This window comes from Anomalospiza imberbis, chromosome 6 (genome assembly GCF_031753505.1).
Source record: "Anomalospiza imberbis isolate Cuckoo-Finch-1a 21T00152 chromosome 6, ASM3175350v1, whole genome shotgun sequence".
NCBI lineage: Eukaryota > Metazoa > Chordata > Aves > Passeriformes > Viduidae > Anomalospiza > Anomalospiza imberbis.
Window position 1 is genome coordinate 1,975,921 of NC_089686.1, and position 27,402 is coordinate 2,003,322.

At 54.5% G+C, this 27,402-nt stretch overlaps 2 protein-coding genes across 5 annotated transcripts; one reads left to right on the top strand and one right to left on the bottom strand.

Annotated features, from left to right (window-relative positions):
• The first annotated feature begins 633 nt into the window (after nucleotides 1-633).
• ARF6 (ADP ribosylation factor 6) lies at nucleotides 634-3,506 on the top strand. The gene has a single exon (XM_068194935.1). It carries the CDS (start codon nucleotides 992-994, stop codon nucleotides 1,517-1,519), a length of 528 nt encoding a protein of 175 aa, XP_068051036.1. The 5' UTR covers nucleotides 634-991; the 3' UTR covers nucleotides 1,520-3,506.
• Nucleotides 2,181-26,911, bottom strand: VCPKMT (valosin containing protein lysine methyltransferase). 4 transcript variants are annotated; one of them, XM_068194928.1, is made up of 6 exons: nucleotides 26,656-26,911; nucleotides 26,413-26,523; nucleotides 25,897-25,969; nucleotides 24,869-24,988; nucleotides 23,724-23,828; nucleotides 2,181-4,636 (listed from the first exon to the last, which is right to left on the bottom strand). In XM_068194928.1, exons 1-6 carry the CDS (start codon nucleotides 26,865-26,867, stop codon nucleotides 4,490-4,492), a joined length of 768 nt encoding a protein of 255 aa, XP_068051029.1. In that variant the 5' UTR covers nucleotides 26,868-26,911; the 3' UTR covers nucleotides 2,181-4,489. The 4 variants fall into 4 exon arrangements, with proteins under 4 accessions (XP_068051029.1, XP_068051032.1, XP_068051030.1 ...); XM_068194931.1 differs by lacking the exon at nucleotides 2,181-4,636 and adding an exon at nucleotides 22,896-23,097 and having other exon boundaries at nucleotides 26,656-26,909; XM_068194929.1 differs by lacking the exon at nucleotides 2,181-4,636 and adding an exon at nucleotides 23,109-23,639.
• Nucleotides 26,912-27,402: the final 491 nt, after the last annotated feature.

Consider the following 27,402-nt stretch of genomic DNA (forward strand, 5'->3'; position numbering starts at 1 on the left):
CAGCGGCGGGACGTGCCCCGAGCGCTGCCTGCTGTCCCCAGCGCTGACCCGTGGAGTTTCACCGGCCGGAACCGCCGGGAGTGAGCCGGGACAACGCGGAGCCATAAACCCGATGATGCGGCACTGAATCACCGCACGCTTGGGGCCGGAAGGGACCGCCCAGCCCAGCCCAGCCCAGCCCAGCGCAGGGACGCCTCCCCCTGTCCCGGGCTGCTCCCGGCCTGCCCTGGGGCACTGCCAGGGGCCATGGCCAGCCGCTGCGGGCCCTGTGCCGGGGGTTCCCGCCCGCACCGCCCGTCCGTCCGTCCGTCCCGGGGCGGGCGTTGTCTCCGCTCGGGGCGCGGTCCCGGGGCCGCTCCCTCCCCGTGCCCCCGGCTCCTGCCCCTTTAAGGCGCGCCCCAGGCCCCGCGCGCGCCCCGCGCTGACGCGCGATCGCGTGGCGCCTCTCCCCACCGCGGCCCCGCCCCCTCCGCGCGCCGCCCAATCAGCGGCGAGGCCCCGCCCTCCTCCCCCCCCCTCCGCGGGGCCCCCCCGGGGGCGGGGCGGCGGCGGCGCAGGCGCGCGGCGCGGGCGGGAAGGCGCGGGCGGAAGGGGGGGCGTGGCCGCGGCGGGGCGTGGCGGGGCCCGCGCGGGCGCATGCGCGGGGCGGCGGCGGGGCGGAAGCGGGCGCGGGCGCGCGCGGCCCCTTTCCGGCGGCGCGGGCGGAGGGAGCGGCGCGCGGGGCCCTCAGGTACGGCCGGGACGCTCCCGGGCCATCGCGGCCACTCCCGGCCCTCAGGATCCCCTCCCGCCGCCGCCGCCGCGCCGGCACCCATGAGCTGAGGCGCCGCGGCGGGAGCCGAGGCAGGAGCGGGCGGAGCCGCCGCCGCGGGCCCGGCGGAGCAGCGGAGCCGCCTCCCCGCCGCCCCATGCGCGGCCCGCGCTGAGCCCCGCCCGCCCTTCCCCGCCGGGCCGGCGCTCGCCCTCTCGCCCTCCCTTGGATGCCGCCGAGATGGGCAAGGTGCTGTCCAAGATCTTCGGGAACAAGGAGATGCGGATCCTGATGCTGGGGCTGGACGCGGCCGGCAAGACCACGATCCTGTACAAGCTGAAGCTGGGCCAGTCGGTGACCACGATCCCCACCGTGGGCTTCAACGTGGAGACCGTCACCTACAAGAACGTCAAGTTCAACGTGTGGGACGTGGGCGGCCAGGACAAGATCCGGCCCCTGTGGCGGCACTACTACACGGGCACGCAGGGGCTCATCTTCGTGGTGGACTGCGCCGACCGCGACCGCATCGACGAGGCGCGGCAGGAGCTGCACCGCATCATCAACGACCGGGAGATGCGGGACGCCATCATCCTCATCTTCGCCAACAAGCAGGACCTGCCCGACGCCATGAAACCCCACGAGATCCAGGAGAAACTGGGCCTGACCCGGATCAGGGATAGGAATTGGTATGTGCAGCCCTCCTGTGCCACGACGGGGGATGGACTCTACGAAGGGCTGACGTGGTTAACGTCCAATTATAAATCCTAATGGGAGAGGAACTAGTTAGTCTACAAAGAATTAAAGAAACAAAACAAAACAAAAATTTAAACAGACAGAAAAAGAAAAAAAGAAACAAAAAAAAAATTAAATAACCCACGTGGCTTTCCAGAAGAATGATTCTCTACTGAAAAGTGAAAACAAAACCGCATCCATAGGATTATGATCACCTTTCTCCAGTTGCCACCCTTTCCTCCTGCTCCCTTGGCTGGATTCCGGTTCTAACTCCTCCTGCTTGGCGTTAGGATGCTCTAACCTCCGAATGTGTCACGAACACAGGCACTAGATGCTATGGCAGACTTCCAGCAGACAGGGGAAGGACACATTAGAGACTTGCTAAGTAACTTTTTTTGGTTTGTTTTTTTTTTTTTTCCTTTTTCCTCTCGTTAGCCCTTTGCTGGTTTGATTATTTTGGGGGATGTTGGGGGAGGGGGTCCATTTTCAGTGTATGCTTTCTGGGTCTACTTTTTTGATTATATATATATTTTTTTTTCCTCTCTCTTCTCTCACTTTGCTGTAGATTGCTACTTTTTTGCATTCTTGCAGGTTATGTTGCTAGGTCGACTTCATCTAGTAAACTGAAAATTGTTGCTTAAAATCAAACCGCAGTCTGTCTTTTTATATTAAGGACGTTTTTTTTTTTTAAAAAAAAAAAAAAAAAAAGTTCTGTTAATCTGTAACTAAACAGTGACTCAGTCTGGCTCCACGGCTCAGGCTAACGAGGGGAATTCTTGCCTGCAGTGGCAGAGAGTGGGAATTCCACTGTAACGTGTTCCAAGTGCGTGTCGGGCGCTGGGAAATGTAAGAACTGCTTTGGAATGTCAGCTGGGAAGTTCTGACCCATACATCATGCATGAGGAGGGATGCAAAACCAGCTCCCCACACCACGCAGCAAACAAGGCATCAGCGATGCTGTAGTTCCAGGGTAGGCACCGGGCAGGTTTTTTGTCTTAAATGAGGTTTAGTTGCAGTTTTTTACTCCTCGGTGTCGGTCCTCGGGCCGAGGCTCTTTCCAGCAGATGCAGCAATAAAATGTTGCAATGAGTTTGACTTTAAATCAGATGTTTTGGCAAAAGTCCAGCTCTGACTTGCCTCTCGCTCCCATCTCAAGGCAGCTGGAGACACCTAAACCTTGAAAGGATTCCTGTTTCTTTCCAACAGACAGAAGGAAATCGTTGTTATTATTATTGTTATTATTATTATTGTTCTTTTTCCATGCTGGAGCCTGGCGAGGGGGCGAGTTCCGAGCCGAGCTCTGCTCGAGCCCGGGGCTCCTGACATCAGGAATGGCCATTTTGAGGAAATCACTGCTTGCCTTGGTTTTCCAAGCCTGGCCTGAGCTCCTGCGAGCGGCTGGAGCCTCCTCGCTGTGTCCCGGGGCTGCTGTAGTGTAGGAAAGGGAACTACGTCGGATGGCCGAGGCCCATTGAGGAACTGCTGATGAGAGCGGGGAGGCCAGAGAGAGAATCGACGCTGAATGTAAACTTCCATAATTAGTTCTTAAAGGGCAGAGCAGCTCGTTAGCCATGTCACAGCCTGTAGCTGGGACTGGCCAATCAAAAACCCCACCCAGAGCGAGTATTTGCATAAAAACTCAATCAAGTATTAATTAACGCTGGGTGCACAAACTGTTAAAGCAGCTGGTTCTTATTCAGCCTTAAGGATTAACTTCGGATTTCCTCAAGGAGTTAAAACTCCGTTGGGGAATTCTAGGAATGTATGCTACAAAACCAGAAGAAAATGGCTTATATTTTCCTTTTTTTTTTCCTTAATTGTTTTCTCTTTTCAAGAATATAAGTTTTACATGGAACTGGGGGCATTACACTACGTTGCTGCAGTGGTGACTCTGCATGCTGAGTACCTTGTACATGGAGCTCTTAACCAAAGATGTATGGGAAGATAAAAATCCTGAATTCACTTCTGAAATCCAATGCTTTGGAGCACTTCAAAGTCCTTTTAGAGTATGGTTCCAAAACAAGTCTTTTCTGGATGTGGGTTGCAAATGGGACTGGATGGGTTCTTGGTGCTAGAAGATAGAGCATTGATGGACTTTGTGAATTAGAGAGAGTCTGCAGAAGCTTAATGTAGAAATAACTCTTCCATCTCAGCCCTAAGGAACAGGAAGTGAGATTAGTCTCTTTTAATCCAAGGCTTTTTGCCATTGGAATATCATTGCTCTATTTTCTAGCTTTTATTTTTCTTTTCCTGTTGCTGTAACTTAATGAAGTGTGGTGGTATAAAAACTTAAAATTACAACATTATGGTTACTGTTTTCTTCTGGAGCATCAATAAAATAGCCAAGCACAAAGTAAATGCCTAAACTGGAAAACTTGAAGCTCTATTAATGGTTCTTGAACTTTCTTAAACCTGTTCTCAGTCAACATGAAAACTTCAATACCTTCATTTTTTGTCTGAGTTGGTTTCCTGTGTTTCCAAGCGCTGGGGCAGCCTTTGCGTTAAGTTAACTTCGCAATTTTGTATCCCCCTAGAAGTAACTTTGTAATTCTGTTTTGTAGGTGAAAGGCGATTGCTTTTGCTTCTGGTTTTTTAAATTTTTTTTGGGGGGGCGGGGGGAGTGGGGAGGAAGAGATGGGGGAGAAAAAGTTACTGGAACGTGTGGCAGAGCTGTCAGAAATAAACGGCTGTGGCCACCGAGCAAAACCCCACAGGTTTCACTTCCAACACGTCCTTTCTAGGCTGTAGCTGGACCTCAGCACGAGGGAGTGGCTGTCAGTAGGATAAAGTGGGAATTCTGTACCAAACAAACCAGTCTGGAATTCCAAGTGCATCGATTTGTGTTCGTGTGAATTTATGGAGTAAGTTTTGAATGGCGTTCAGTCGTGTCCGACCAAGTGACTGAGTTTGTGGCCTGTGATCTCCCTGACTGAAGTACCCAGGAGTTTTGTGTTCTCAATATGGCTGTAGTGTTGGTAAAGAACTAATAAGCAGAAAATAAAGCAATTATACAGCGGAGCTCTCCTGGTATGTTACTTGTATTGAGTTATGAGAGAAGCAGAAAGGGGCAATCTGGTGCCGGAGTCGGGCGTTGTGCTGGCATAAAGAGGGCTCTGTTCTGGATCTCCCAGATTGGAAGCCTGGCTGTAATTCCTTTGAGAATTAGATGAGAGACTATAAGTGGAAAAGGAGGATGCTGCTTTAATATTCCCACTTGAGCAAACTTTATTGTCAGGGTTCTCCAGCCTCGGTGCCAGCCCCACGTAACTCGGGAAGGTGAGGGCACGGAGGGACTGTCACTGCCGTGTTCCAGGGAGGAAATTCCCTGGAAAGGGCAGCCACGAGGCCGGTGTGGAACACGCAGGGATGGACAAAGGGGCTGATGAGTGACTAGGGGTGCTTGTGCAGTGACAGATGTGACACTGGGACTCGGTGGTGCCTGCGTAGGACACGAGTGAGCTGATAAAAGGACTTGGGCAGGTGCTGGGGCTGCGGGGGGGCTGGAGGGCAGCGGGATATGGATCCTGTGACAGCTGCCATCCCCTGGGACAGGCAGCGGGGTCACAGCTCTGCTCTGCTGGCAGAGGGCACGGCCGGGGCTCCGCTCTGAGGCTGCTCCCACAGCTTCAGGTGCCAGGCCGGGTGTCAGCCCTGGAACGGCCTCCTTGCTGCAGAGCTTTGGGAATGCTCAGGAGCATCATTACCTGCTCTAGTGAGCAGCATCCCTTCCTATGGAACGAGCTGAGCTTTGGGGTCCCTTCCCAGCCAAACCATTCTGTGATTCCATGAATATCCAGCCAGGTGGGTGCAGGAGCCTTCCCCTTCCAGGGTGTTCAGGCTCTGCCTGGCTGTCAGTCCAGGGTGTGGCTGTGTAGATGAACTTACTCTGACTTAATTAAACTCCTCGGAGCTGGGAGACAAGCAGGGTGTCTCTCTGGCTCTAGCAGTGAGTCACATTTCAAAATGCCGGCGCTTATTGCGTCCCATCGAGCGCAGTGAGCCCGGAGCATGCCGTGACTCAGCCCCCAGCAGGGCTCTGTCCCCGGTCACAGGGCCCTGTCCTCATGGACAGGCCTTGGAAAACCTCTGCCCACCATTCCTGATTGGAAATTATCCCTGTTAATGCAAGCCCTCCCAAGGGAATGTGTCTCACTTTAAAAATGTCAGAACAGCTGGTGCAAGGGCTGTGAGAGCCTGGGGAGCTGAGGTGACCTCCCTTCTCACTGGGGTTTGGGAATGGGACAAAAGGGACTGCCAGGAGCAGAGAACTTGCTGTGGATGTGGAAGCAGCCCCGGGGTGAGCTCTGTGACTCAGACTTCCCTCTGAGAAACGGCTGTGCTTTTATCTTGGATTTGCTTCTAATATCTGTCCAACCTGACAGCTCAGTGTGGGCAATCTGAAATCCCCTCAGCTTTGGTGCTTTCTGGAAGTTAAAAAAAAAACAACTTTCCCCTCATCTCATGGGGAAGCATCAGCTCCCAGGGGCTGTTGGTGAGTGAGTGTCACCCCTGCTGACTGACTCAGTTCCTCTTCTGAGGTCCTGCGCGCGCTCGTGTTTCGGAATTATGTCCGAGCAAAGGCTCTCGGGGCTTCAGGCCGAGGTGGAGCCCCGCAGTCCGTCTCCCTTTCAAAAGTGGGAGCACCCCAGGAGCAGAAGGGTGTCGTTTTCACCCTGTGTCAGCTCTGGAAGGTGCAGGGGTGAGTCAGAGCCCCAGCAGCTCTGTGGAGGGTGGTTTGTACAGGCGGGAAATGGGGTGTGCAAGGGGTTGTCCAGGAAGAGGCTCCGCTCTTGCTTAAGAACAGGTATCTCTGGCCTCCTTAAGAAAGGAGGGGGAAAGAAGTCAAGATGTGAGTCACTGCTGAGTCTCACAGTGGTTTAACAGGCTCTGGCCCCTGCTTTGCCTCAAGTTTTCCCTTCCAGAGGCTGCACTTCACTCCTCTGTTCCTGGTTTTCTTAGTTGCATCTTCCAAGACGGCTTTAGTTAGGAAAAATGCTTCAGCAGGCTTTAATGGGTATCCTGGGAGATGGAAATTGGTGATGCTTGGGAATTGTTTTTGTTAGAGGTTTTCAGGTGAGAGGAACCCCACAGGGGTGCCACCAACAGCTCCTGGATCCGTACAGGATCCTGGTGCTCCAGCTGCCTTTCAGTGGGTGAAAACTCCCTTGGTGTTAAACAGAAGAGGAGGGAGCCAAGGTGTAGAAAAGAGCCTGAATTCCTGGCTGGGAGGGTGGGCAGGCCCTGGCACAGGGTGCCCAGAGCAGCTGTGGCTGCCCCTGGATCCCTGGAAGTGTCCAAGGCCAGGCTGGACAGGGCTTGGAGCAACCTGGGACAGTGGAAGGTGTCCCTGCCATGGCAGGGGTGGCACTGGATGGGCTTTAAGGTCCCTGCTCGAACCATTCTGGGATTTTATGAAGCTGTGAACTCCTAAAATTATCCACATGCTTGTGCCTAGAATGGATTCCTTGTTTGATTTTCCACTGCATGGACCAGGCACTGGCTTCATCTGAAGTTTCTGATGGAGCAGAAGGGGAGGTTTTCTCTCTCATCATTACAAGGAATGAAAACTAAGAAAACTCCTAACTGTGGAAAGCTGCAGGAAACGCTGCATTGCATCCAATGATTGTTCTGCTGTTTTATGAGAATGCACTTTTATTTCACATTTTGGGGGGGAAAGGGGAAAACCTCAAGCAGCCCCTGTAGTTACAGGAGAGTAGGACACGGGGTGGGCTGGCTGGGAGACCTCAGAAGCAAGGGAAGCAATTTCCCAGGATTATCCTGGATTTTTGAGAAGACCACATTGCTTTTTTTGTGGCTGAGCTCCAGCAATTCTCATCCCGTGAGGGTCCGTCAGAGGAAGGCACCTGCCTGGATCATCGCTGCAGGGGACAGAGAGGAGCAGAGGGAAGCATCCAGTGCCAATCCAGCCCCAAAATACCTCTGCCATTTCTGCAAAGCTGCTACTGGGGAAGGAACTCATTCCATGAAGGCTGGGAGTTCCAGGGTCTGCTGTGCCTGGTGCTGACAGCTCCTAACTGGGCAGCACCGCTGGCTCCGTGTGCTTGCTCCAAGGGAGACTTTGCACTTTGGGAGTGGAACGTGGGATTGCAAAGTCCCTGTGCTGCTGATATTTGTTATTTTTGCCCTGAGGAGCGTTGTACATTTTCCCCTAGGAAGGAAGGGGCTCCTGTGGAGCAGCACGACCCCGTGGCTGGGGACTTGGCACCACTGGAGCGGGATGTGCCCAGAGTTATCCCATTAGCTCAGCAGCTGCCAGGATGCCTTTCCCCACAGGGGCTGGATTAGGCTGGAACTGACCCAGCTCTCCAGGAAGCTTTTCCTATCATGTTTTTGTGGCTTTCAGGCTGCTGCCCTGGCTGTAACCAACGCCAGCACCTGCCTCACACTGCCGAGAGGGAGCTTTGGCAGGCCAGCAGGGAGCTGGCTTTACCTCTGCCTCCAAAGAATGTCTATTAAATGCTCAAATTCCATCCTGTATATTCTGGAGCTACTCATATTTTCAATATAACGAGTTTTTTTGGGCTTGATGACTCAGAACAAACTGGGTTTCACATCAGCACTGAAAGTAGAAGCATTTGGGTAGGGAGGTGAGGGCCAGCAGCAGGACAGACACTGCTGGTGTGCTTGGTGGCTCCTTGCTGCCTGACACAAAGGTTTGGGATGATCTTCCCTGGCATCTGCTGGCTGGAAGAAGAGCCAAGCTCAGCAAGGGCCGCTGTGGAAGCCACTGGCCCCCGGCGCTGCGTTGTGGAAGGAGTTCAGTGGCTGCCAACGAGCTGCCCCTGGATCTCTGGCTCATCTTACAGCCTTGGACCTGTTCATGAATCCAAAGTCCTCCAGCCCTTGCCTCCAAACATTCTGAGTGCGTGGCACTTGAGAGCCAGGGTCACCATCCAGGCTGAGCTCTGGGCTCTGCTGATGCTCCTGGGCTGTTCCTGCTGCTCTGCTTTGGATCTGCTCCTGGCCACGCTGCCTGCAGCCTCTTTAGGGAGGGCTGGGAATGTTGCAGGGAACAGGGCAGAGGTGTGTTCTCCTTTAAGGAACACTGCCTGCAATCTCAGGATCTGCTCCTGCCCTGCCTGTTTGGCTGCCTCACCGAGAAATCCTGCTCTGCATTTTCCCCTGGATGTGAGGTTACACTTTTAACCACAGCACCAAAACTTCCCAGCTTTTCATTTCATCATGGCCGTTATTATGATTTTTGGCAGGGGATGCATCTCCCCACCAGGATGAGCTGCAGCTTTTCCACCTTGTTTGGAGTGACCTGTGGGTTTCCCTGAACCAAGGCCTCCAGGTCAAAGCCTGGAACCTCCTGCTCTAATGCCACACTCACTTTTTTACCCCTGACAATTCCAGTGTCCCCCCCAGCCCCGCTCTGCCGTGGGGGAGAAGGGGCTCCACAACTCCTCCTTGCCTTCTCCAGGTTCTCCAGCTCCCGGAAACGCTCCCAGTAGTGAAACTGGTTAATCACGTTGTCACCGGAGGAGTGCTGGCATCTGAGAGGGATCTGTGGATTAACTGGTTCCGGTGTTTGCCAATTTCTCGGCAGCCTGATGCATTATTCAGCAGCCGGGCTGCTTTCGGGCCTTCGGAAAATCTGGAGCTTCCCAACACTTGAGGGTTTATGAATTGACGTTTCTCCTTGCAGCTTCCTCCTCCCTTGGATTGCCAATTAACTGCGGGCAATTAAACAGCAGACCCGGAGTGTTTTGCCGCCGGTTCCGCAGTCTGCAGAGGAGGCTCGGGGCACCCGCAGCTTCCTCCCGGGCTCTGTCCCACCTCCCAGCATCCGCCTGGGGAAACCAGGTGCTATTTAAGGCATGGGATCTGTGGACTCGTTTAACATCTGCCAACTCCCCGGCATTCCCAGGTTGCCAAAACTGCTCGCCGCGGCAGCGGGGAAGGCTCCGGGACAGCCGCAGCTGCGTGGCTCCGGAGCAGCCCGTTCCCAAACCTGCAGTTCAGGCCGGAGCACTTGCAGATGGCAGATAGGGAGGGAGAGGTGACTCACGGAGATTAAATATCCTGCTGCGCCCGCCTCGTGGGCAGCGATGGCTCAACACACCAACGGCACTCACAGCCGGCTCCGTCATTCCTGCTTTTCTTTTGCCTCCAGGTAGAGGAGAAAACTGGGAAAGGCAGAAGCTGTGGAAGCTGGGATGGCCCTGGGGGAGGCAGGGGGTGGAGGATGAAGGGACAAGAGGACAGAGAGGCAGAGCAGTGCCGGTGGGAGGCTCGTTCTTCCTCAAACACGTTTATATCCATTGGTTTCGATGGCAAAGCCCGGATTGCCGCATCCTTTCCCACGCCGCAATCCCGCCACTGACTCGGTGCCAGCGGAAGGCGCTTGCGGGACCATCGGGTCCGAGACAACGCTTTTCCATCTTCTCTGATTGTTCGAGGCACTGCAGAGTTGTTGTCAGAGCCTGTTCCCCGTTTTGGAAGCATAATTGGAATTATGCAAATTCCGGTGCGGCACCGGTGAGTGACTGACGCGCTCCTCGCCCGCAGTTGGGCTGTTGGAGCAGGGAAGGCCCGGCCCGTTCCATGCCGGGGGAACCGGGGGCTCAGCCCCGCTCCTGCCGCAGCTCCCGAGCATCCCAGCCCGCTCCGGGGCTGCTCGGAAAAGCACAGAGCTCGTTCCTGCCCGAACACCCCGTGCTTGGAGCTGCGACACCATCACTCGGCCACGCTGGTGTTGCCAAAATTCCTGATGGTCGGGGGCCGGAGCTGTTTTGAGGTTGCTGAGCTTCCCAAAGGCAGCTCGGGGGCTGTTTGGTGGGAGCGGAGTGGGATCTGGAACACAAGGAGGCTTGGGGGACTGGAGCAAGACTCCCTGTGAGGGTTGGGACTCTGCTGCCCTCCAGACACATGGTAGGAGCGTGGGGATGGTGCCTGGACCCAGCTGCGGTTCCCACCTGGAATGTGCTTTGGGCATTGCCCCGCTGGCCTGGGAGCGAGCTCGGCGCTGGGAGCTGCTCCCGGGCACTCCGGGACTCGGCCGTGCCGGTGGGAGCGGTCCCCGACCCAGTTCGGGCTCCTGGGAGCGGGATCCTGGGAGGGGCTCGGACTCACGGACAGGGCCCGTGCTGCGCCAAGTCCTCCCGCAGGGAGATCTGCGCGAGGAAAGGGGGATTTTGCCAAAATAACAGCACTTCCCCCCCACACCCATCTCAGCCTTTCCATCCGCGCGTCCCGCAGCGGTTCCTCTTTTAGCACCACATCTCCTGAAAAAAAAGTGTTGACTGCAGCTTTTCTGGAGGCTGCAGCGCTCCCGCCCCGGTGACTCTGCACGGCTCTTCCCAGCCTCCTTCCCGCTGCGGTTCCCGGGCTGAAGGCAATCTTTTCCGGTCTGATCGCATGGCCAAAGAATGTACGTGCACATACAGCGTGTCTGGAGTCAGTTAAGTGCCAGCAGCCACATTTTGGGAGCAGCACGGAGGAAAAACGATGCCTAAGTTGCTGCTTCCCCAGGTCCCTTTGGGTTTGGGATGTCGATCCGCCTGCCCTGTCCCCGACCTCGGCGTCTCTGCCTGCGTCGTGGGTGTGTGGCAGCGATTTCTGCCTCTCCACGGTCTATAAAGTCTTGGCCAAGTGGAACAAAAATATTCAATCCTGTTAGTTTGGAGGGTAATTCCAGCTAATAAATAAACAGGGTTGGGAAAAAACCCCAGTGATCCAGCGTGGCCAAGGAGCGCATCATCAGCACTCCCCCAGAGATGCTGGGGAGGGGGATGAGGGTAATTAACAAAGCAATTAATGCAAGATATGAAGCTGCTTCCCAAATACACAAGGAAATCCAGACTCCAGCAGTGCTGGCATTTCTTGTGCTGGCAAAGGCCTTGTCTGGGCTGGAAGGGGGATGCATGTTGGTTTGCAGGATCATTACCCAGGAGAAGCAGCAGGTTGGGCATTTGGCATCCTCCAGCAAGTCCCAAACCTCTCCATGAGCTTTGGTGGGATCTGTGCTGCTCCCTCAAAATAAAGCTGGAAAAGGCCAACTGGAGCAGGAGGACCAGCAGCTCTTCCCAGCTGCCAGGGCTGGGTGATCCAGGGCTGGAGCTCCCTGAGCATCTTTCCAGGCCAGCTGCTTTGTCAGCTTGGAGCTCTTGGAAAGAAGAATGGGATGATGTTTCTGCAGCAGAGCCAACATCCAACACGCTCAGCTTGGCTGCAGTCCATGCGTGGGGCCGTGCTCAGGCCTGGAGCTGGATGGAAATGCCTTTAAATGTGGATCTAAATTGGATCTAAATCTATTTCTGTGCTGGGGGTGAGCTCAGGGAAAGGGGAAAAAGCCCCAAAGACTGCTACTGGCTCCAATTGCAAAGATTCATATATGTTTATATATATATAAATAAATGGAAAGGTTTATCTCTTTTTGTGTTGAATGAATCCCAGATTTTATGGATCAGATAAACCCATCAACACCTCACTTTATAGAATCCCAGAATGGTTTGGTTTTGAAGGAACTTTAAAGCTCATCAGTTCCAACTGCCTGTCTTGGGCAGGGACACCTTCCACTATCCTAGGTTGCTCCAAGCGCTGTCCAAAGTGGTCTTGGACCCTTCCAGGGATCCAGGGGCAGCCACAGCTTCTCTTGGCCACTGGGGGCTCATGGCAAGGAAAAGAAGGCTCTGGTGTGGCTCCAAGTGCTGTCACGTGATTTTTTTGGGCAGCCACATCATCCTCTCCTGGTTTGTGGGAGACTCAGGAACTGGATCTGGGCATTTCTGACCTCTCTTTACACAAGTGTGAACCCTTGGGAGCACCTCCCCATCTCCCAGACGTGTCTTCCCAGCACCAACTCCCCTCTTCCCAAAATATCCCCCCCACAAAGCTCTCACAGCTCAGGCTGCCCCAGCAGCACTCTCAGGGCGTTGCCTGCGGGCCTTCCCACTGAATTATATATAACTCTTGGGTTTGGGGTGGGATTTTTGGGAAGGAAATCTGTTGCCAAGCAATGGAGCTGTGGCCTGGCTCTCTCCTCCCAAACTGAGAAGTGTGTGTAAAATATCTGAGACATCTCAAGTGGGGTTGCAGGAGGCTGGATCATGGGAATGTGGTGGAAAAGCTGCTGCTGGGGTTGGGAGAAGGTTTTCCTTTCATTTTCCAGAGCCAAAGCTGGAAGTGGAGAGTTGTTTGATCCCAGAGGCAACAAGAGATATGGGGGGAATCATGAGAAATCCCCCAAGCGTCCTGTGGGGAGTTCTCCCCATGGATTTACACCCAGGACATATCCTGGACAGCATGTATAAAAAACATTGGGTTTTCTTCCCAAAAGGAAAGTGGGATCAACCCCAGCATGGAGATGTTGGGGGGGGTCAATCTCAGCACCACAAAACTGGAGCACGAACTTGGGCACCCACTCGTCAACCCATGGCACCCACGGTGGGTGTGGATGGATCAGAGGGTCAATACTGACCCACATCCCACAGCTGGGGGGCTGGCAGTGCCTGTTGGCCTCCCGGGGAAAGCTCCAGCGGGACTGGCAGTGCCAGTCCAGGGACTGACTTCACCCCGATGCCCACGAGCATCGCCCGCGCCACAGCCCCGCCTGGGAGCCCCTGGTTTGCTCCAGGCCCCGAGCAGCCCCCCAGGAGGGTTTCAGCTGACAGCAGTCCGGAGGGATACAAAGTTTTCCTGATGTTTTCCCCAGCTGTTCAGCTTGGGAGGGAAATCCCACCGGTGTGCTTTCCTCATTAACCGCTGTCACATTTTCCAGGCAGAGCCTCGGTGTGCCAGGCGCTGATTTGCATCACCAGATCACAAGGATGTGACCTAATTAAATTTCAGCTCTTTTCAATATGATTTTCATACTCACACAGGGCTTTTTTTTTTGGACCTGTGGAACCAGCTGTCTCAGCAGGGATGTTTCAGGCTTGGAATGGAGGTAGAGAAAACATCTAATTTCCCACTGGGAGCGGCTGCGGAGGCGAGCTCTGGGGTCTCTCCAAAGTCTTTCTCTGCTCCCAAAGTTTGATTCACAAGAGTGAATTGTGGTTTTTTTTTTTTTTTTTTTTAGGGCAGATTTTTTTATTATTATTTATGCAGAGGGGAACATGTTAATCCCACCCCTCTTCCCATACAGATGGATTTAGGTCACGCTGGGAAGAGGGGTGGGAGAACCTGGAGTGAACCACATCCCTCCTGGAACAAACAACCTTCCCAGGGCTCAGCACTGGATCTTACAAGATGCCTCCAGTTAAGACAGGTCCCACCAAAGCCCACCAAGGCTTCTCAGCACAAGGCAAATCCAACCATTCCATGTACCCAGACATCCCCAGGAGTCGTTTAATCCCAAAATAATATTATTTGGAGTTTTAATTTTCCCTGGGAAGGGCCCGTTCACCGCTGAGGGGAACACAGAAGGGTATCCCAGCTGCTTTTTTGGCTGAATGAGCAGAATCCCCTGCGTTTTCCCGTTGCTATGGCAAGGGGGAGAGCTGGGATTTTTGTGCATGGGTTGGTAAATCCGGCCCGTTCTGCACGGCTGATTTGCCCTCCAATTAATTAAGGGCATTCTTCACTTCCCCTCGCAATTAACATAAAGAAAACCCAATTAACTCCTGCACGGTGGACGCTGAGCACCGCCTTGGGCAGTGTGAAACCTCCCTGCTCTCCTGCAGGAAAAATCCAAGGACTGTCAGGCTGACCACAGACCCCACACCAGAGCCCAGAGCCTGTCATGTTGCCATCCCACCTCTATGGAATCACCTGGTTTTCCCTGAGTGAAATCACATTTCTGGCTTTGCCAGACCTGTTGATATTGGTTGCGAGCTGGGAATTGGGGTGGAAAAGGAGAATTGGGTAGAAAAGGAGATTTCTGGCCATCCTCAGGCAGGCTGGTGCCTCTTCTCACAGCTCCTGGGCTGTGATGGTAGAAAGAACACTTCTCCTGATCCCTTGGTCGCTCATCCTCCTTTTTTTATGGCTAAAGCCACGAGTCTGGGAGCAGAGTCTGGGAGCAGAGTCTCTCTGTCCATGGCATCCACGCCCTGCTGGCCACGCCCGTAATCCCTGCCATGAGGTGCAGCAGGTATTTCCTGTTCCCAGACTGCTCCAACTTGCCCTGCACAGCTCTGGCTGCCCCGAGCAGCTCCCGGCCCTCACAGGTGGATTTGGGTCCTGCAGAGCAGTGTGGCTGCAAGGACGGGCCGTGCTCTCTCCAGTCTCCCAAAATAAATATGGGAGGAGGGAGGGGATGGCAGTGCCCTGCCAAGATAAAGCTCAGTCACGTCTGAGCTGGCTTCTGCTGCCGCACCAAGTCCTCGGATTTGCCCCCAGGATTTGCCTCTGGAATTGCCACACTGCCACAACATGAATTGCCCTGGTGTCTGAGCAGGGAGGCGACTTGGTGACTTCCAGCTACTGTCCTACATTGCTTTCTCACTTCCACTGGCTTCTGAATTTTGGTTTGGTTGGATAAACCATGCTCTGGCTGGTTTATCAGCTCCCAGATGACCTGGAGCAGATCCAGTGTCCTCCCCACGCCGGGAATTGCCAAAAATCCCAAGTGCAGGACGCACCAAGCTTTTTTTTTTGTTTCCCCTAGTTGAACACTTTTTAGGTGTTTGTGTCCAGTGCATTGGGCAAACCCTGGGTTTGGATGAGGACAGAGCAGCCTCCTTCCCACAAAGGCACCTGGAGCATCCTTAATTTCCAGCACCGAGCCCTGAGCCTGAGGAGAGCTGGATGTTTGTCCACGGAGGGGGTCAATCTCATGTCCCCCACACCCTCCCCAGGGCCACCCACGGCGCTGTGACAAAGCGACCACGCCAACCACGATTACACCGACTGCAATTCCTGAACATCCAACCCTGTCCTCAGCCCCTGCCAATAATCCTCGGGGACAAAAGACCCCGAGGGCAGCTCCCGCCCCCGCCTGTAATTCCTCCCCTTCACCCTAATCCCCGGCCCTTCTGTCGCGGTGGCCAAATCCAATTAACCGCGCAAGGATTGCGCTCCACCGGCGCCCAAACGAAGCCGCTGGATGGCTGGGTGGGGTGGCAACGCTGGGGCTGGAGGAGCCATCCCTGCCTTGAGTGGAGTTTATTCCCAAAAAAAAGACCTGAGAGCAGGGAGCTGTGTCTGGCCAAGGAGTGAGGGAGGGGAGGTGGTGTGGGACTCGTGGCCATCGCTCTGCTGGGGGTGACTCTTTTTTCCCAGTTTCCCAGTTGGCTTGGTTGCGGTACCAGCTTCCAAGGCCCCACTCCAAACACCCCCATGGTCCCACTCATCCTCCAAGACTTAATTTCCACTTGCTCAGGGTTTGCCATGAGCCTCTGAGCTCTGTTTCATGTCTGGTTGCAGAGGAAGATGCTCTGGTCCACTTCGAACCCAGCAAGGAGGATGGCTGGGGATTGGAAGGATGGTCTCCAACCTGGCCACACTTCCAAGGGTCCCAAGTTTTTTTTCCCATGATCTTGTTTGCCAAGAAGAAAAAAAAGACAGCATGGAGGTAGCACAAGTTCAGGATGGTCCCAGTGAACCCCCAACCAGAACCAGAGTGAAGAAAAAGAAAAACCAAAGAAAAACCCAAGAGTTTGGATTTGCAGCTTTTGCCAGGCTGAACTCAAGCTGCAATTGGGACATGAAGTCAGATAATTTTGGGATGGTGAACTCCTGGGATAGAAAGGAGGAGGAGGGGCAAGGGGAACTGGAGGGTGCACAGGCAGCAGAACAATGGGGAAGGGCTTTGGTGGGGGCACAGAGGATGTGCCAGGGAGATGCTGCTCTTCCAGGCACAGATTGGGTAGAAGATGAATAAATGATGGTTGGCCCCAGGAGCTGCAGAAGGACCAGGCCGTGCCTTAAATGAGATGAAGAAACACACGGAAACAGAGGCTGAGTCACAGGGGACGAGGTCCCAGCGGCCAGGGGACGGCTGCGGGCGGCACACTGACCACTGGCAGCTGCTCCCAGACCTGAGCTAATGTTTAGCTTTGGACTTTGCCAAGTTGTCCAAGGGGCAAAGGAGGAGGAGGATGAGGGCGGGTGACCCGAGGGGGGCTGAGGGTAGCTGTGAGCTGGGCCAGTGCCCAGGGCTGTGACTCCTGCACAAGCTCCAGCTCAGTGGGAGCCACTTCTGGGTGTAGTTTCTGCTGGTTTGGTCCCGGTTCAGCAGGACATTCCCTGACAAGGCGTCGCTGAGCTCCTCTATTTAGCTCAGCTCTTCCTGATGTATTTTATTCCCAACACATAAGGCTGCAGACAGCATTTGCAAGGGCTGCACCGAGGGGACACCGTCGTGGACAGGGTGAGGAGCCTGGTGGCACTGCTGACAAGGCTGCAAACGTGTCCCCAGCACTGGCCCAGGGCTGAGCATGTCCCATTGGCCTGGATAACCCACCCTGGCATGTGCCTCATCTCTATTTAAACCCCCTCTCCTGGGATGTAATTAAGGACGTGTCTATTAATTGCTGTGCCACATCAGCACGGATCGTCCCTGTCACCACCGGTGCTCCCTGGGCAGCTTCCACTGGACCACTGCCATGTTCCTCCTCTCCATCCCCATCACCTCAACCCTGCAGCATCCCAAACCTTCACATTTTGAGTTCTACCTTCCAGGCAATTTTGCACAGCAACATTCTCCAATCCCAGATTATTCTAATGACACCGTGGAAGAGCTAAAAAAAGCAGAAAGGCATTTTCTGCCTCTCCCCAGCAGCCGCTGTCGGGAGTGCGGGGACGGCACCGGCAGTGGGAGCCTCTGAGGTGTTTGCAGGGAGCGTTTGAGAGTATCACACCTCCCCTTTCCCCTGCCAGCCCTGGATCTTTAAATATCTGGCCCAAATCCACACAAGCCTGTAGCTGCTTAACTCCTTCCTTGCACTCAAACCCAAAGGAAATTGGGCACCTGGATGAGATGGAGGGCATGGGGTGGTGGGTGTAAAACACTCCTGAGTGTGCCAAACCTGTAGGAGTGACTCAGCCATGGTGTGCGTGGTGGGATCCTCTCAGCTTCCCTGGGGACCTCCTGGCTCCAGTGGGAGCCTTCCAGCTCCTGTGGGATTCACAGAGCCCACCTGTCCCATCCCACTTCACTTCCTCTCCTGCCAGGGCTCTTGGATGTCTCAGGGTCTTGCATGTGCCAGAAAATGCTGTGGGAAGCAACATCCAAATCCATGCTGCTCTCCCTAAAATGAGCATCCCAAAATTGGAAACAGGCACACCAAAACTGTACTCACCCAAAAATGGTGCACTCCCCAAAAAAGTGATGCCCTGCCCCAAAACCAGCCATGCTGGATTTAGCACCTGAACATGTTTGGCGGGGTGAAGCAGCAGCCTGGGGGCAGCTCTTCCAGGCTATTTCTGTTTTGTCTTTTTTAATGCATCCTATGAGATCCTGCACTCAGCAAGGGTGGCTGGAGCTTGGCAATCCACAGGGAAGTGTGGACAGCATTCCTCCACACAGCCCTACCAGGCCTCAGAGCCCACCAGGCATCAGCTGGGCTGGGCAGGGGGAGCAAAACCCACAGAAACTGTCACCGACTTCATCCACAGCTTCAGAGCAGATTCCCAGAGCCTGCACTGGGAATGGCTCCGTGCACCACTCTGGGCACGGCAAGTGGTGCTGGCAAGAGGGCACGGGTGTGTATGGAGAGGCAGGGAGCAGCCAGAGGGACATCCAGCCCCGGCACGGGCACAGCGGCACTGTTTGCCCTCTAGGGACGCAGAGAGCCAAACCCCGGGGTCTGGATGCAGGGTCCAAACCAGGGGAGAGCCCTGCTCCGAGGGTGTCAGGCGGGATTGTGCCGATGCGGAGCTGGAGGTGGGACGGGCAGAGCGGGAGGAGAAGCCGATCGCTGCCCCACAGGGGGACAGACTCGCCAGGGGCTGCCACGCGCCAGGGACTGCACTGGAGCACAGACGGATGAGTCAGAGGATTCGGGCTCAATGGGAAGCGCGGGCTCAGCAGGGCCGGGGACACGCAGGGACAGGGACGTGCCGGGATGGGGCCTCAAGGCTGCCAGCGCTGCATCACCCTGAGCAAACCCTCCTCCAGAGGGAAAAACGTGGCTTTTTTCCGCTTGCTCGCAGGGAGAGGAAGGAAATGGGTGAACTCATGGCAGCGTGCACAGAGAGGGCTCTGCCACGCGTCCTCCCCGTCCTGCTGGCAGCTGGACACGGGGCTGTCCTGCACTTCCACTGGCGCTGGCAGGGGACCAGGGACCACATCCCAGCCTGGCTGCTTCCCCAGAGCACCCCCACCTCCCTCCTGGCCTCTGCTGCCTTCTCACTTCCACAGTCTTTCCTTAGATTTCCTTCTTTTATAAACCCAAAAAAGCAAACCCAGGAGCACAAGAGGATTAAGAAACAGGCACACCAAAGCAGGAGCTCTGTTTCACCTCCAGATCCCAGTCACCCCATTAAGCCCTTGGCTGCTCCCACATTCCTCAGGGGAGCTGGTGAGGGCAGGAATAACTGGCATAGGATAATTACAGGACTGAAGATGAAGGTGCTGCCTGGGCACGAGGTTCCTCAGCTCTCAGGGATGGGAGAAACTTCCTATGGCAAACCTGGGCTGGACCGAGACAACCAACCCACAGGGGAATCTGGGAAACATCCTCCAAAAATGTTTCCACAGGCCAAAATAGTTTGACAGAATTTCAGCCACTGCTTTCTCTGCTCCTTGTCATCTTTCTTCCACTTCACATGGGGTGGTGGCTGGGAGAAGCTGATCCTCAGAAGAAGACACTAAACTTGGACACAAACGTGGACCACCATCATCCTGGAAGTCCTGGTCACTCCCTGGAGCTCAGGCTCAGGGCTGGAAAGCACAGCTCTGGCTGCCCACGAGTGCAGGAACAGGAGCTCCAGGGCCTCTGTGCTGCACAAACCTCATGGTTTGCACAGCCTCAGAAAATAAACTTTCTTTTTTTTGTTTCAGGATGTGAAAGGAGACCACAAGATTGCGGTCCCACGGATTCCCCACCCCAGGATGACGGGACACTGCACCAGCAGCAAGCAGATCCAACTGACACCATTTCAGGAGGGGAAGGCTGGGATCCCTCTCCCAGCATCCCACATGCCCTACAGGCACTCGTGGGGCAGTGCTGGGAACATGTGCTGGGCCAAGGAGCCACATCCACATCACCACTGTCACCAAGGAATATCCCCATCCCCCAGGTCAGGCTGCCAAAGCACCTGGGGTTTGAAATCATCAAATTCCTGAATGGTTCAGGGTGGAAGGGACCTCAAAGCTCATCTTGTTCCACTCCCTGCCATGAGCAGGGACACCTTCCACTATCCCAGGTTGACCCAAGCCCTGCCCAACCTGGCCTTGGACACTTCCAGGGATCCAGGGGCAGCCCCAGCTTTTCTGGGCACCCTGTGCCAGGGCCTCCCCACCCTCACAGCCAAAAATTCCTTCCTAATATCCAGTCTAACCCTGGCCTCTGGCAGTGGGAAGCCATTTCCCCTGGTCCAGGCCCTCCATGCACTGCTCGCCTCCCAGGGCCCCAAGAACTGCGGGGCAGGTGCAGCAGGGATGGGAGAGCACCCAGATGTGACCTCCTGTCACTGAGCTCACAGGGTGAGTGACTGTCACCCCGCTGTTGTCACTGTGCTGTTTGCTCCTTGGCTGGGGCTCAGGAAGTGGCACAACAGCAGCAGCAGCCACACAATCAGCCCAAGGCACCGTTTAACGGAGCTGTTTGCCCATGGGCTGGGAGCCCAGCGCAGCTGGGGGGAGCAGGAGCAGATCCACAGGAATAAAAGCCCTTTTCCTTAATGCTGCAGGCAAGAAGTGTCATTTTCTAAGAGGAGAATCCATTTGTCCAGGACTACATGCCACAGAAAATGATTACACAGCTGGGGAGAACACTTTCCCAAGCAAAGCCACCAGCCCTGTGGGATGTGTGGGAGCAGGTCCTGGCCTCACACAGTCCCAGGGGCTCTGCAGCAGCACCAGGAATCCCTCATGGATGGCCACATCTGGACACCAGCACTCCTCCTGGCAGCTACCCTGCTTGTCCTAGAAAAGGGAAAGATACTCCTGGATCGTCATGGCTCCTGCAGTTTGTGACTGATACCATGACAAGAAGCTGTCAGTGACTGATGTGGCTGGTGCTGAGCTGGCATCACACACTGTGCTCCCTCCCGGACCGTGCGCCCTCGATCCAAGTGGAGCTGGAACAGCTCCACTGGCTGCCCCAGCCAGCAGTGAGCAGCCCAGCAGAGCCCCAGAGGCACCATGGGATGGTGGCACTGCCACTGCTGTCACCAGAGGGACAGGGCAGGGCAGAGCACCCTCCAGGGCTGCGGGCTGAGCCAGCACAGGAGCACCATGGCTCTCCCAGGAAAATCACGTGTGACCTCTGCACCACAGCCCACACAGTTTCCCATGGCCTGGGCTGGTGTTGAAACCATGCCAGAAAATTATCCACAGTTTAAGCATGACTTTAGGCAAACGCCTCAAACTCCCAAATGTCTCTGCCTGTGACACTAAACCAGCTCCCACAGCAGCAGCACAGGGAAGTTTCCCCTCTCTCTCTTGTGAGAACGCAACCAAATCACAGCAAGGTGAGGCACAGGGGGAGTACCCAGCTGGGATGTGGTAGATTTGGTGCTGCTGGGTCCCACCACAGCCAGCCTGGAGGCAGAGCCCAGGGTGAGCTCTCTTACGTGGAGAGCTGGCACAGATTTGGGCTGGCATGACAGGAGGGACTGCCAGGGACAGGAGTTCTCCAGAGCACCTGCTGTGCCTTGGAGGCCAGGCAGAGCCTGGCTCTGTCACAGCCAGACTTCTCCAAAGAGCATGTGTTTGATGGAAGTGGAACCACAACACTCCCTCTCCAAGGAATCAGGACATGCCCAACAGGGACAAACAGGACAGGTGAGAGAACAGAGAGGGTGGCAAGAGGCAGGATCACCACCTCCCTCGCATCCCGTTTTCCATGAGGGCTCCACACCCTCTCCTAGCTCAGAGCAGGCAGCCTCTCCAGACACGGTGGAGCTGAGCCCCAGTAGGACCTCATCCCCTTTCCCAAAGCCCTTTTTTCTCCCCAAAAGGCAGCTGCTTCACGTGGTGACTATGGGGACAGGGGGCCCCGCCCTGCTGCCCTGGTTAGCAGCAGTTTCCTCTCGCAGCTGCAGAGCAGCAGCAGCAGCAGCTGGGTTTTACATCCCCCTTGCCGGGTGCAGCCGGTGACAGGAGGTGACGCAGGGGGTGACACGACCCAGCCCCCTCCCACGAGGTCCCTGTCACTCAGGGACAGTCACAACCTGAATGACACAGGCCCAAAGCTGAGGGCACAGCAAAGCAGCAGCCAGCAGGGAAGAAAAAGCACAACTTCTTCCCTTTTTCTTCTGAAGAAGAGATCCAAGCCCTGTGCAAAAGGAAGTGCTGATACCACACGTCCTGTAGATAAACCACAGTTATTCCATCAGCTTCAAACCCTTGGGAAAGGCTGCTCCCCTCTGCATCACCCCCACCACCAAGCAAGGTGCCAGAATGTCCCAGTGTGACACCATCCCCATCACTGCTGGGATTTGGGGATCTTTTCCTCATTTTTCTGGAATAAGAGCTTCCACTTGGGAAGCCACGTTGGTGTAAACATTCCAGTAAATCCCTTCCTGCAGGCCACTGGGTAATTAAGGAGCTCTTTTCATAACAAGGTAACAAATAACATGTGTGGTTTGACAAATTAGGTTCTCGCATTCGCTAATCATCGCTGCAGCGCTCGGCAAGCCAGGACAGTGTTTTAGGATGTGGGAAGTTTGCAAGGAATTCTCTTACTGGAGATAAAGGGAGCCTGAACTCAGGGCAAGTGCAGAAAACTCCTGGGAGCCTGCAAACAAAGCTCTTCCAATCCACCAGCTTCTTAGAGAAAACTCAGCCACAGTAACTCGTGCCTCTGTCACAGACCCAACTTCCACAGCTGCTTCCACCACAGAAAAGTGAGAATTCCTGCAAAACTCCTCCTCTAAGCCACCACTGAGCTTCAAGAGGCAGAAACACCGACAGCCACAAGGAACCTGCTCACCAGAAAAACACGAAGGTGTCAAACTTGAACCCTGCAGATCTTTGCACCGGAAAAGCACAGGCGAAAACAGAAGGCAGAACGATTTTGCACAGGCATGTTTTATCTGTGCAGGAACCACCACAACAGCCCCAGCTCCTGGAATGAGCCTCCAGGTGCTCTGGGAATGACACAGGAAGCACAGGATGAATGAACAACCCACCATTTGAAACCCATCTCCCGTGCCAAAGTTTTATTGACCGGCCGGTCGAGCCGCTCCCAGAGTTTTCCCCTCTCGGCGGTTTCAGCGCGGTGCCCTCGGACGGGCTCGGCGAGCGCTCGGCAGCGCCGCTCCCAGAGCTGCCGCCCAGCAGAGGCTCCAGCACACGCCCCCGCGCTGCTCGGGGCGCTCCGGCTCCATTCCCCGCCTGCCCGGGCCGCAGGCACGGCCAGCCCACAGCTGTCCTGCCGGAAGGGCTGTCAGACACCTCGGCTGCCCAGAAGCTGTTCGGTGCAGATGAGTCACAACCACACCGCAGACTGTCCCTCTGTGGTGTTATCCCATCCCCGCTTCTCCAGAGCTCTGCCAGGGGACAGATCCTGTGCTCAAAGATCTCACGATGGGAAATTCTGTCAAGAGATTTTCACAAAGATGACAGATTTTTAAGCAGCCTGGTTTTGTTCAAGAGCTGAGCCTGCACCTTGTGTCAGCACAATATGCAAATTATTTTCTTCACGCTTCATCAATTAACCCCAAAACGATCAAAGCAATCCTGGCAGCTGCCGAGTATCACATCTAGGGCCTGGTTTTGGGGAGAGGGTGGCACAGCAGAGCCCACGGTGCCAAAATCAGCACCAGGCATTTTATTTTTATTACTTTGGTGCCTCTAAACTCCAGTTTGGAGATCCCACCCCACCAGTGCATGGAAGCAGGAGAAGTGTGAAGCTCAAAGTTGGTGCTGACGAGGAAGGCTGGAACCTGGAGCACCAGGTTTGGGAACAAAGCGGCTCCTCTGTACAGCAGGGCTGTGGTTCCACAGGGTCCCAAATTTAAGTCAGTCTGGAGCTCCACCTCTGGAGTCCTCACGCTGTGCCAAGGAAACAGCAGCTCTGGGAATTCCTGGCAGCAGTTGCTGTGCCGGTATCATGAACCACTCCAGGGGAAGCTGTCCCTGCCCATGGCAGGGGGTGGAATGAGAGGAGCTTTAAGGTCCCTTCCCAACAACCCAAAGCATCCTGGGATTCTGTGGACCTACCGCCCGCTTCCTGTGGATGCTCACGATGTGGATGTCCTCGCTCCGGTACTCCTCGTCGTGCCTATCCAGGGGAATTCTTTCCAGCTCGAAGTCCCTCTGAAGCAGCTGTTCCACAAAGAACAGTTCCACAACCATTCCAGACATTCTCCCCATGCAGCACTTCACCCTCATTTAAACTGAGTGTGGTGGGTTCCGTGCTGGCCACACTCAGGAGGACCCTGGACCCTAGGAACCAGGACACTGCTCCAGCACTAACTAAAAGCTACAGACTCCAGAAAATACTCCAGAATACCCCAGAAAAACCTATTTAAGCCTGTGGTAAAACACTCCTGGAGGGATTTAAAAGATGTGTGGATGTGGCACTTGGGGACATGGCTTAGTGGTAGCCTTGGCAGTGCTTGGGGATGGTTGAACTTGACGATCTCTGAGGACTTTTCCAACCTAAATGATTCTGTGAATCCATTATTTTGCTTCAATATCTAAAATGTTAAGCCAAACCACAGCAGCTGCCTGTCTGTCAACCCTCTCAGCTGAAAGGGAGAGAAGAGAAAAAAACCAGTCTAAAATCCCCCAGCATTAGCTCTGAGCCGTGCTCAGATTGCCTGGGCTGAACCTGGCAAGGAAAGAAATAAATCACAAAAAAACCCCACAGAAATCCAAAAACACCAGCCCGTCTTGAGTTTACTGTGGGAGCAGCACCTCAGCAGAGCTGAGCACAGCCCTCCTCACTGCCAGGGCCCCACAAGAGTGCGAGGCACTAATTATCAAACAGGTGCTTTGATTAATACCTACCAATCCCCTGGAATTCTCACCCTTTATCTTTCTTTGCAATATTACCGTTATTATACAGAATCCTGCACAAGAGCTGCTTCTCAGCAGTCACCACAGGTGCAGAGTTAAACCTGCACTGACCATCATCCCCCCACAGCTGTTCCCTGCGCTGCTCTTCTTCACCTGAACACAAGATACAGCTGGAACATTCAATTAAAACACTCATTAATGGGCTCTCATTTGAGAGAAGGATTTTTTTTCAGAAGCACCTCTATCACTCAGGAGAGAGTTTTGAGCTCCAGAGCAAAACTTTGTGTTTTCCCTCTGCTTTCAATGGAACAGCCTAAAAGAAAATATACTTCAAACTCACTTACTTCAAAGTATTTTCTCTCAATTTCAGGGTTTTTCCCCATAGTCCTCTGTTCATAGCAGCACAGGACACAAGTGTCAGGGCCCGTCAGGTCCTTCAGGGTCTTCAGCAACGGCTCCAAGGACTGCCCAAAAAAGGTTAAACATTTCCCACGTGGATTTCAAGTTCATTTCACTCTAGCTAAAGCCTTCACCCAAGAAAGAACCCCCCAGTTTCACCTTCCAGGGAGTTATTTTTAGTGCTTTAACCGAGACAAGAAGAACATGGGGAAAAAGCTGGGAAGCAGAGGAGAAGACTCTCCCAGACTGACCAAGAAAACTGAACTGGAATCCAAGCCAGGAACATCCCACGCTGCTGAGTGGGCACTTCCTTGAGGCACACAACAATGAGTATTCCTCAGTGTGCTTCAAAAGTGAGAGTTTTCTCAATTATTCCTGGAGGATGGCTCAGATCCAGACCACAGTGGAGGGAAATGGGACCAACAGGCAGGGACTCAATGCCAGGGGCTGGTAAAGCTGGAAGGGCACTGGGACACCGGGTTTGTCAGGTTATTTCCCTTTTCCTGCAGCTTCCCTCAGCTCTTTGTGCACATCCTACAGAGCTCCAGCTGAGGACACGAGGCAGACTACAACAACCACTCAGCTGTGGCAGGATTTCTCCTCTTGCCTTCTAAAGGAAAGCGTGAGGAGAACCCAAACAGCCAATACAACACTCTTAAATTTAATTTACCAACGATTTCAACAGTTCACATTTTGCTTCACCATTCCCAATGTTAAAAAAAAAGGGCGGGGGGGGGAAGGCACTAACATTCAATTTGGGATTTTCAACATAATAGTAGAGTCTGGTTCTATGTCAAATAGCCTTACATCTATTAAAAATGCCTTTTCCAGTTTTGTTCTGCATATTCCTATAAACCACATGGACGATGACAAGAGCACAATATTTATCTGAACACTTCTCAGACTAAATACACTGATCCCACCCGCTTCCCAAGAAACTTTTCTGTAGGAGCTCAGCAAAGTCCTCATTTACCTCCTCATAGTAAATACAATCAGCCATGAGTATATAATCGGGGGGAGGCTGAAATTCTGTTACATCTTCACCCCTAAAAAGAACAAACAAGAAAAAAACAAAAAGCGAAAACAAGTTTTAGTAACAACACATACTAAAGGACTGAGCATAAAGTTAACTACTGTGCTCTCATATTAAGTTTCACTCTCACAGCGGTGTTTTGAAGTTATTTAGCAATTTAAGAAGCCTGTGCAGAATCACAGAATCCCAGAATGGTTTGGGTGGGAAGGGAACATAAATCCCATCCCATTCCATCCCTGCCATGGGCAGGGACACCTTCCACTGTCCCAGGCTGCTCCAAGCCCTGTCCAACCTGGCCTGGGGCACTGCCAGGGGCTGTGGGCACCCTGTGCCAGGGCCTTCCCAGCCAGGAATTCCCAATTCCCAACATCCCGTCTAAACCGACTCCTTTTTCAACCTGAACCCAGAATCCCCGTTAAAGCCGAACAAAGGCATTAAATAAAGGCTCATACAAACCATTTCAGTACCTTGGCTCGGACGGACCCTGTGACCAGGTGCTTGTTATTCTCAATATTAACCAGCATCAGCTCCTGCAGCTCCTCCAGGTCTGTGACCGTCACGTTCGCCCTGTAACACACACACGTGGTGAGGGAGCAGCGCGATGCCAGGGGACACTCCGCACAGCCTAGGAAAAGCAGGGTTTAAAGGAGTCGAAAGCGTCTGAGGAAGAAGACGGCGCCGGGCAGGGAATCCGCTCACCCCAGCGTGGCTGCCATGATGCCGACAGCGCCCGTGCCCGCGCCCAGCTCCAGGACGTGGCGGCGGGCGAGGGGGCAGGCGCCGGTCTCCAGGAACTTGGCGAGCACCAGCGCGGCGTCCCACACCACGCAGCCCACGCCGCCGGCCGCCCGCTGCTCCAGCCGCAGCGCCGGCCCGGCCCGCCGCTCCAGCTCCCTCACGAAGCCCGCCATGGCCGCGGCTCTGCGGCGGCGCGGCCCCGCCCCGGCAGGAAAGGGCGGGCGGGCCGTGAGGGGACGGGCGGGAGCGGCCGCGGTCCGTGGGCGCGGAAGGCTTTTCCAGCCGGAGCGATTCCAGGAATGGTTCCAGGGCTCCTGGGCTCCGGCAGCTCCGTCCAGCCGGAATGGTCCCAGGGCTCCGGCAGGCGCGGCCCTGAGGGAGCGCGGAGCCCTCAGGATCCGCTCCCTCCGCCCTCCTGACCCGCTCCGGCCCGAGCCCTCCTGAAGGTTTTGTTACAAACCGCCCTCACACAACTTAACGGAGGATCTTAAACCTGCAAGAAGGGTCTTAATAAACTTACAAAAAAAGTTGTGATGATCCTACAGAAGTCTTAGTAAGTCCACAAAAAAGGTCCTAATGAACGTACAAAAAGGCTTTAATGAACTTAAAAGAGGTCCTAATAAATGTACAAAGAGGTCCTAATTAACCTATGAAAAAGGTCAATAAATCTATGAAAAAGGTCTTTATAAACCTATGAAAAAGGTTTTA

Bases quoted from the DNA above. Each gene is read 5' to 3' on its own strand.
- ARF6 (XM_068194935.1), top strand. From the start codon at position 992: ATGGGCAAGGTGCTGTCCAAGATCTTCGGGAACAAGGAGATGCGGATC.
- VCPKMT (XM_068194928.1), bottom strand. From the start codon at position 26,867: ATGGCGGGCTTCGTGAGGGAGCTGGAGCGGCGGGCCGGGCCGGCGCTG. The intron at 26,524-26,655 runs GTGAGCGGATTC...TGTGTGTTACAG, and splicing joins ATCATGGCAGCCACGCTGGG to GGCGAACGTGACGGTCACAG. The intron at 23,829-24,868 runs GTAAGTGAGTTT...TTTGTGGAACAG, and splicing joins TTGAGAGAAAATACTTTGAA to CTGCTTCAGAGGGACTTCGA.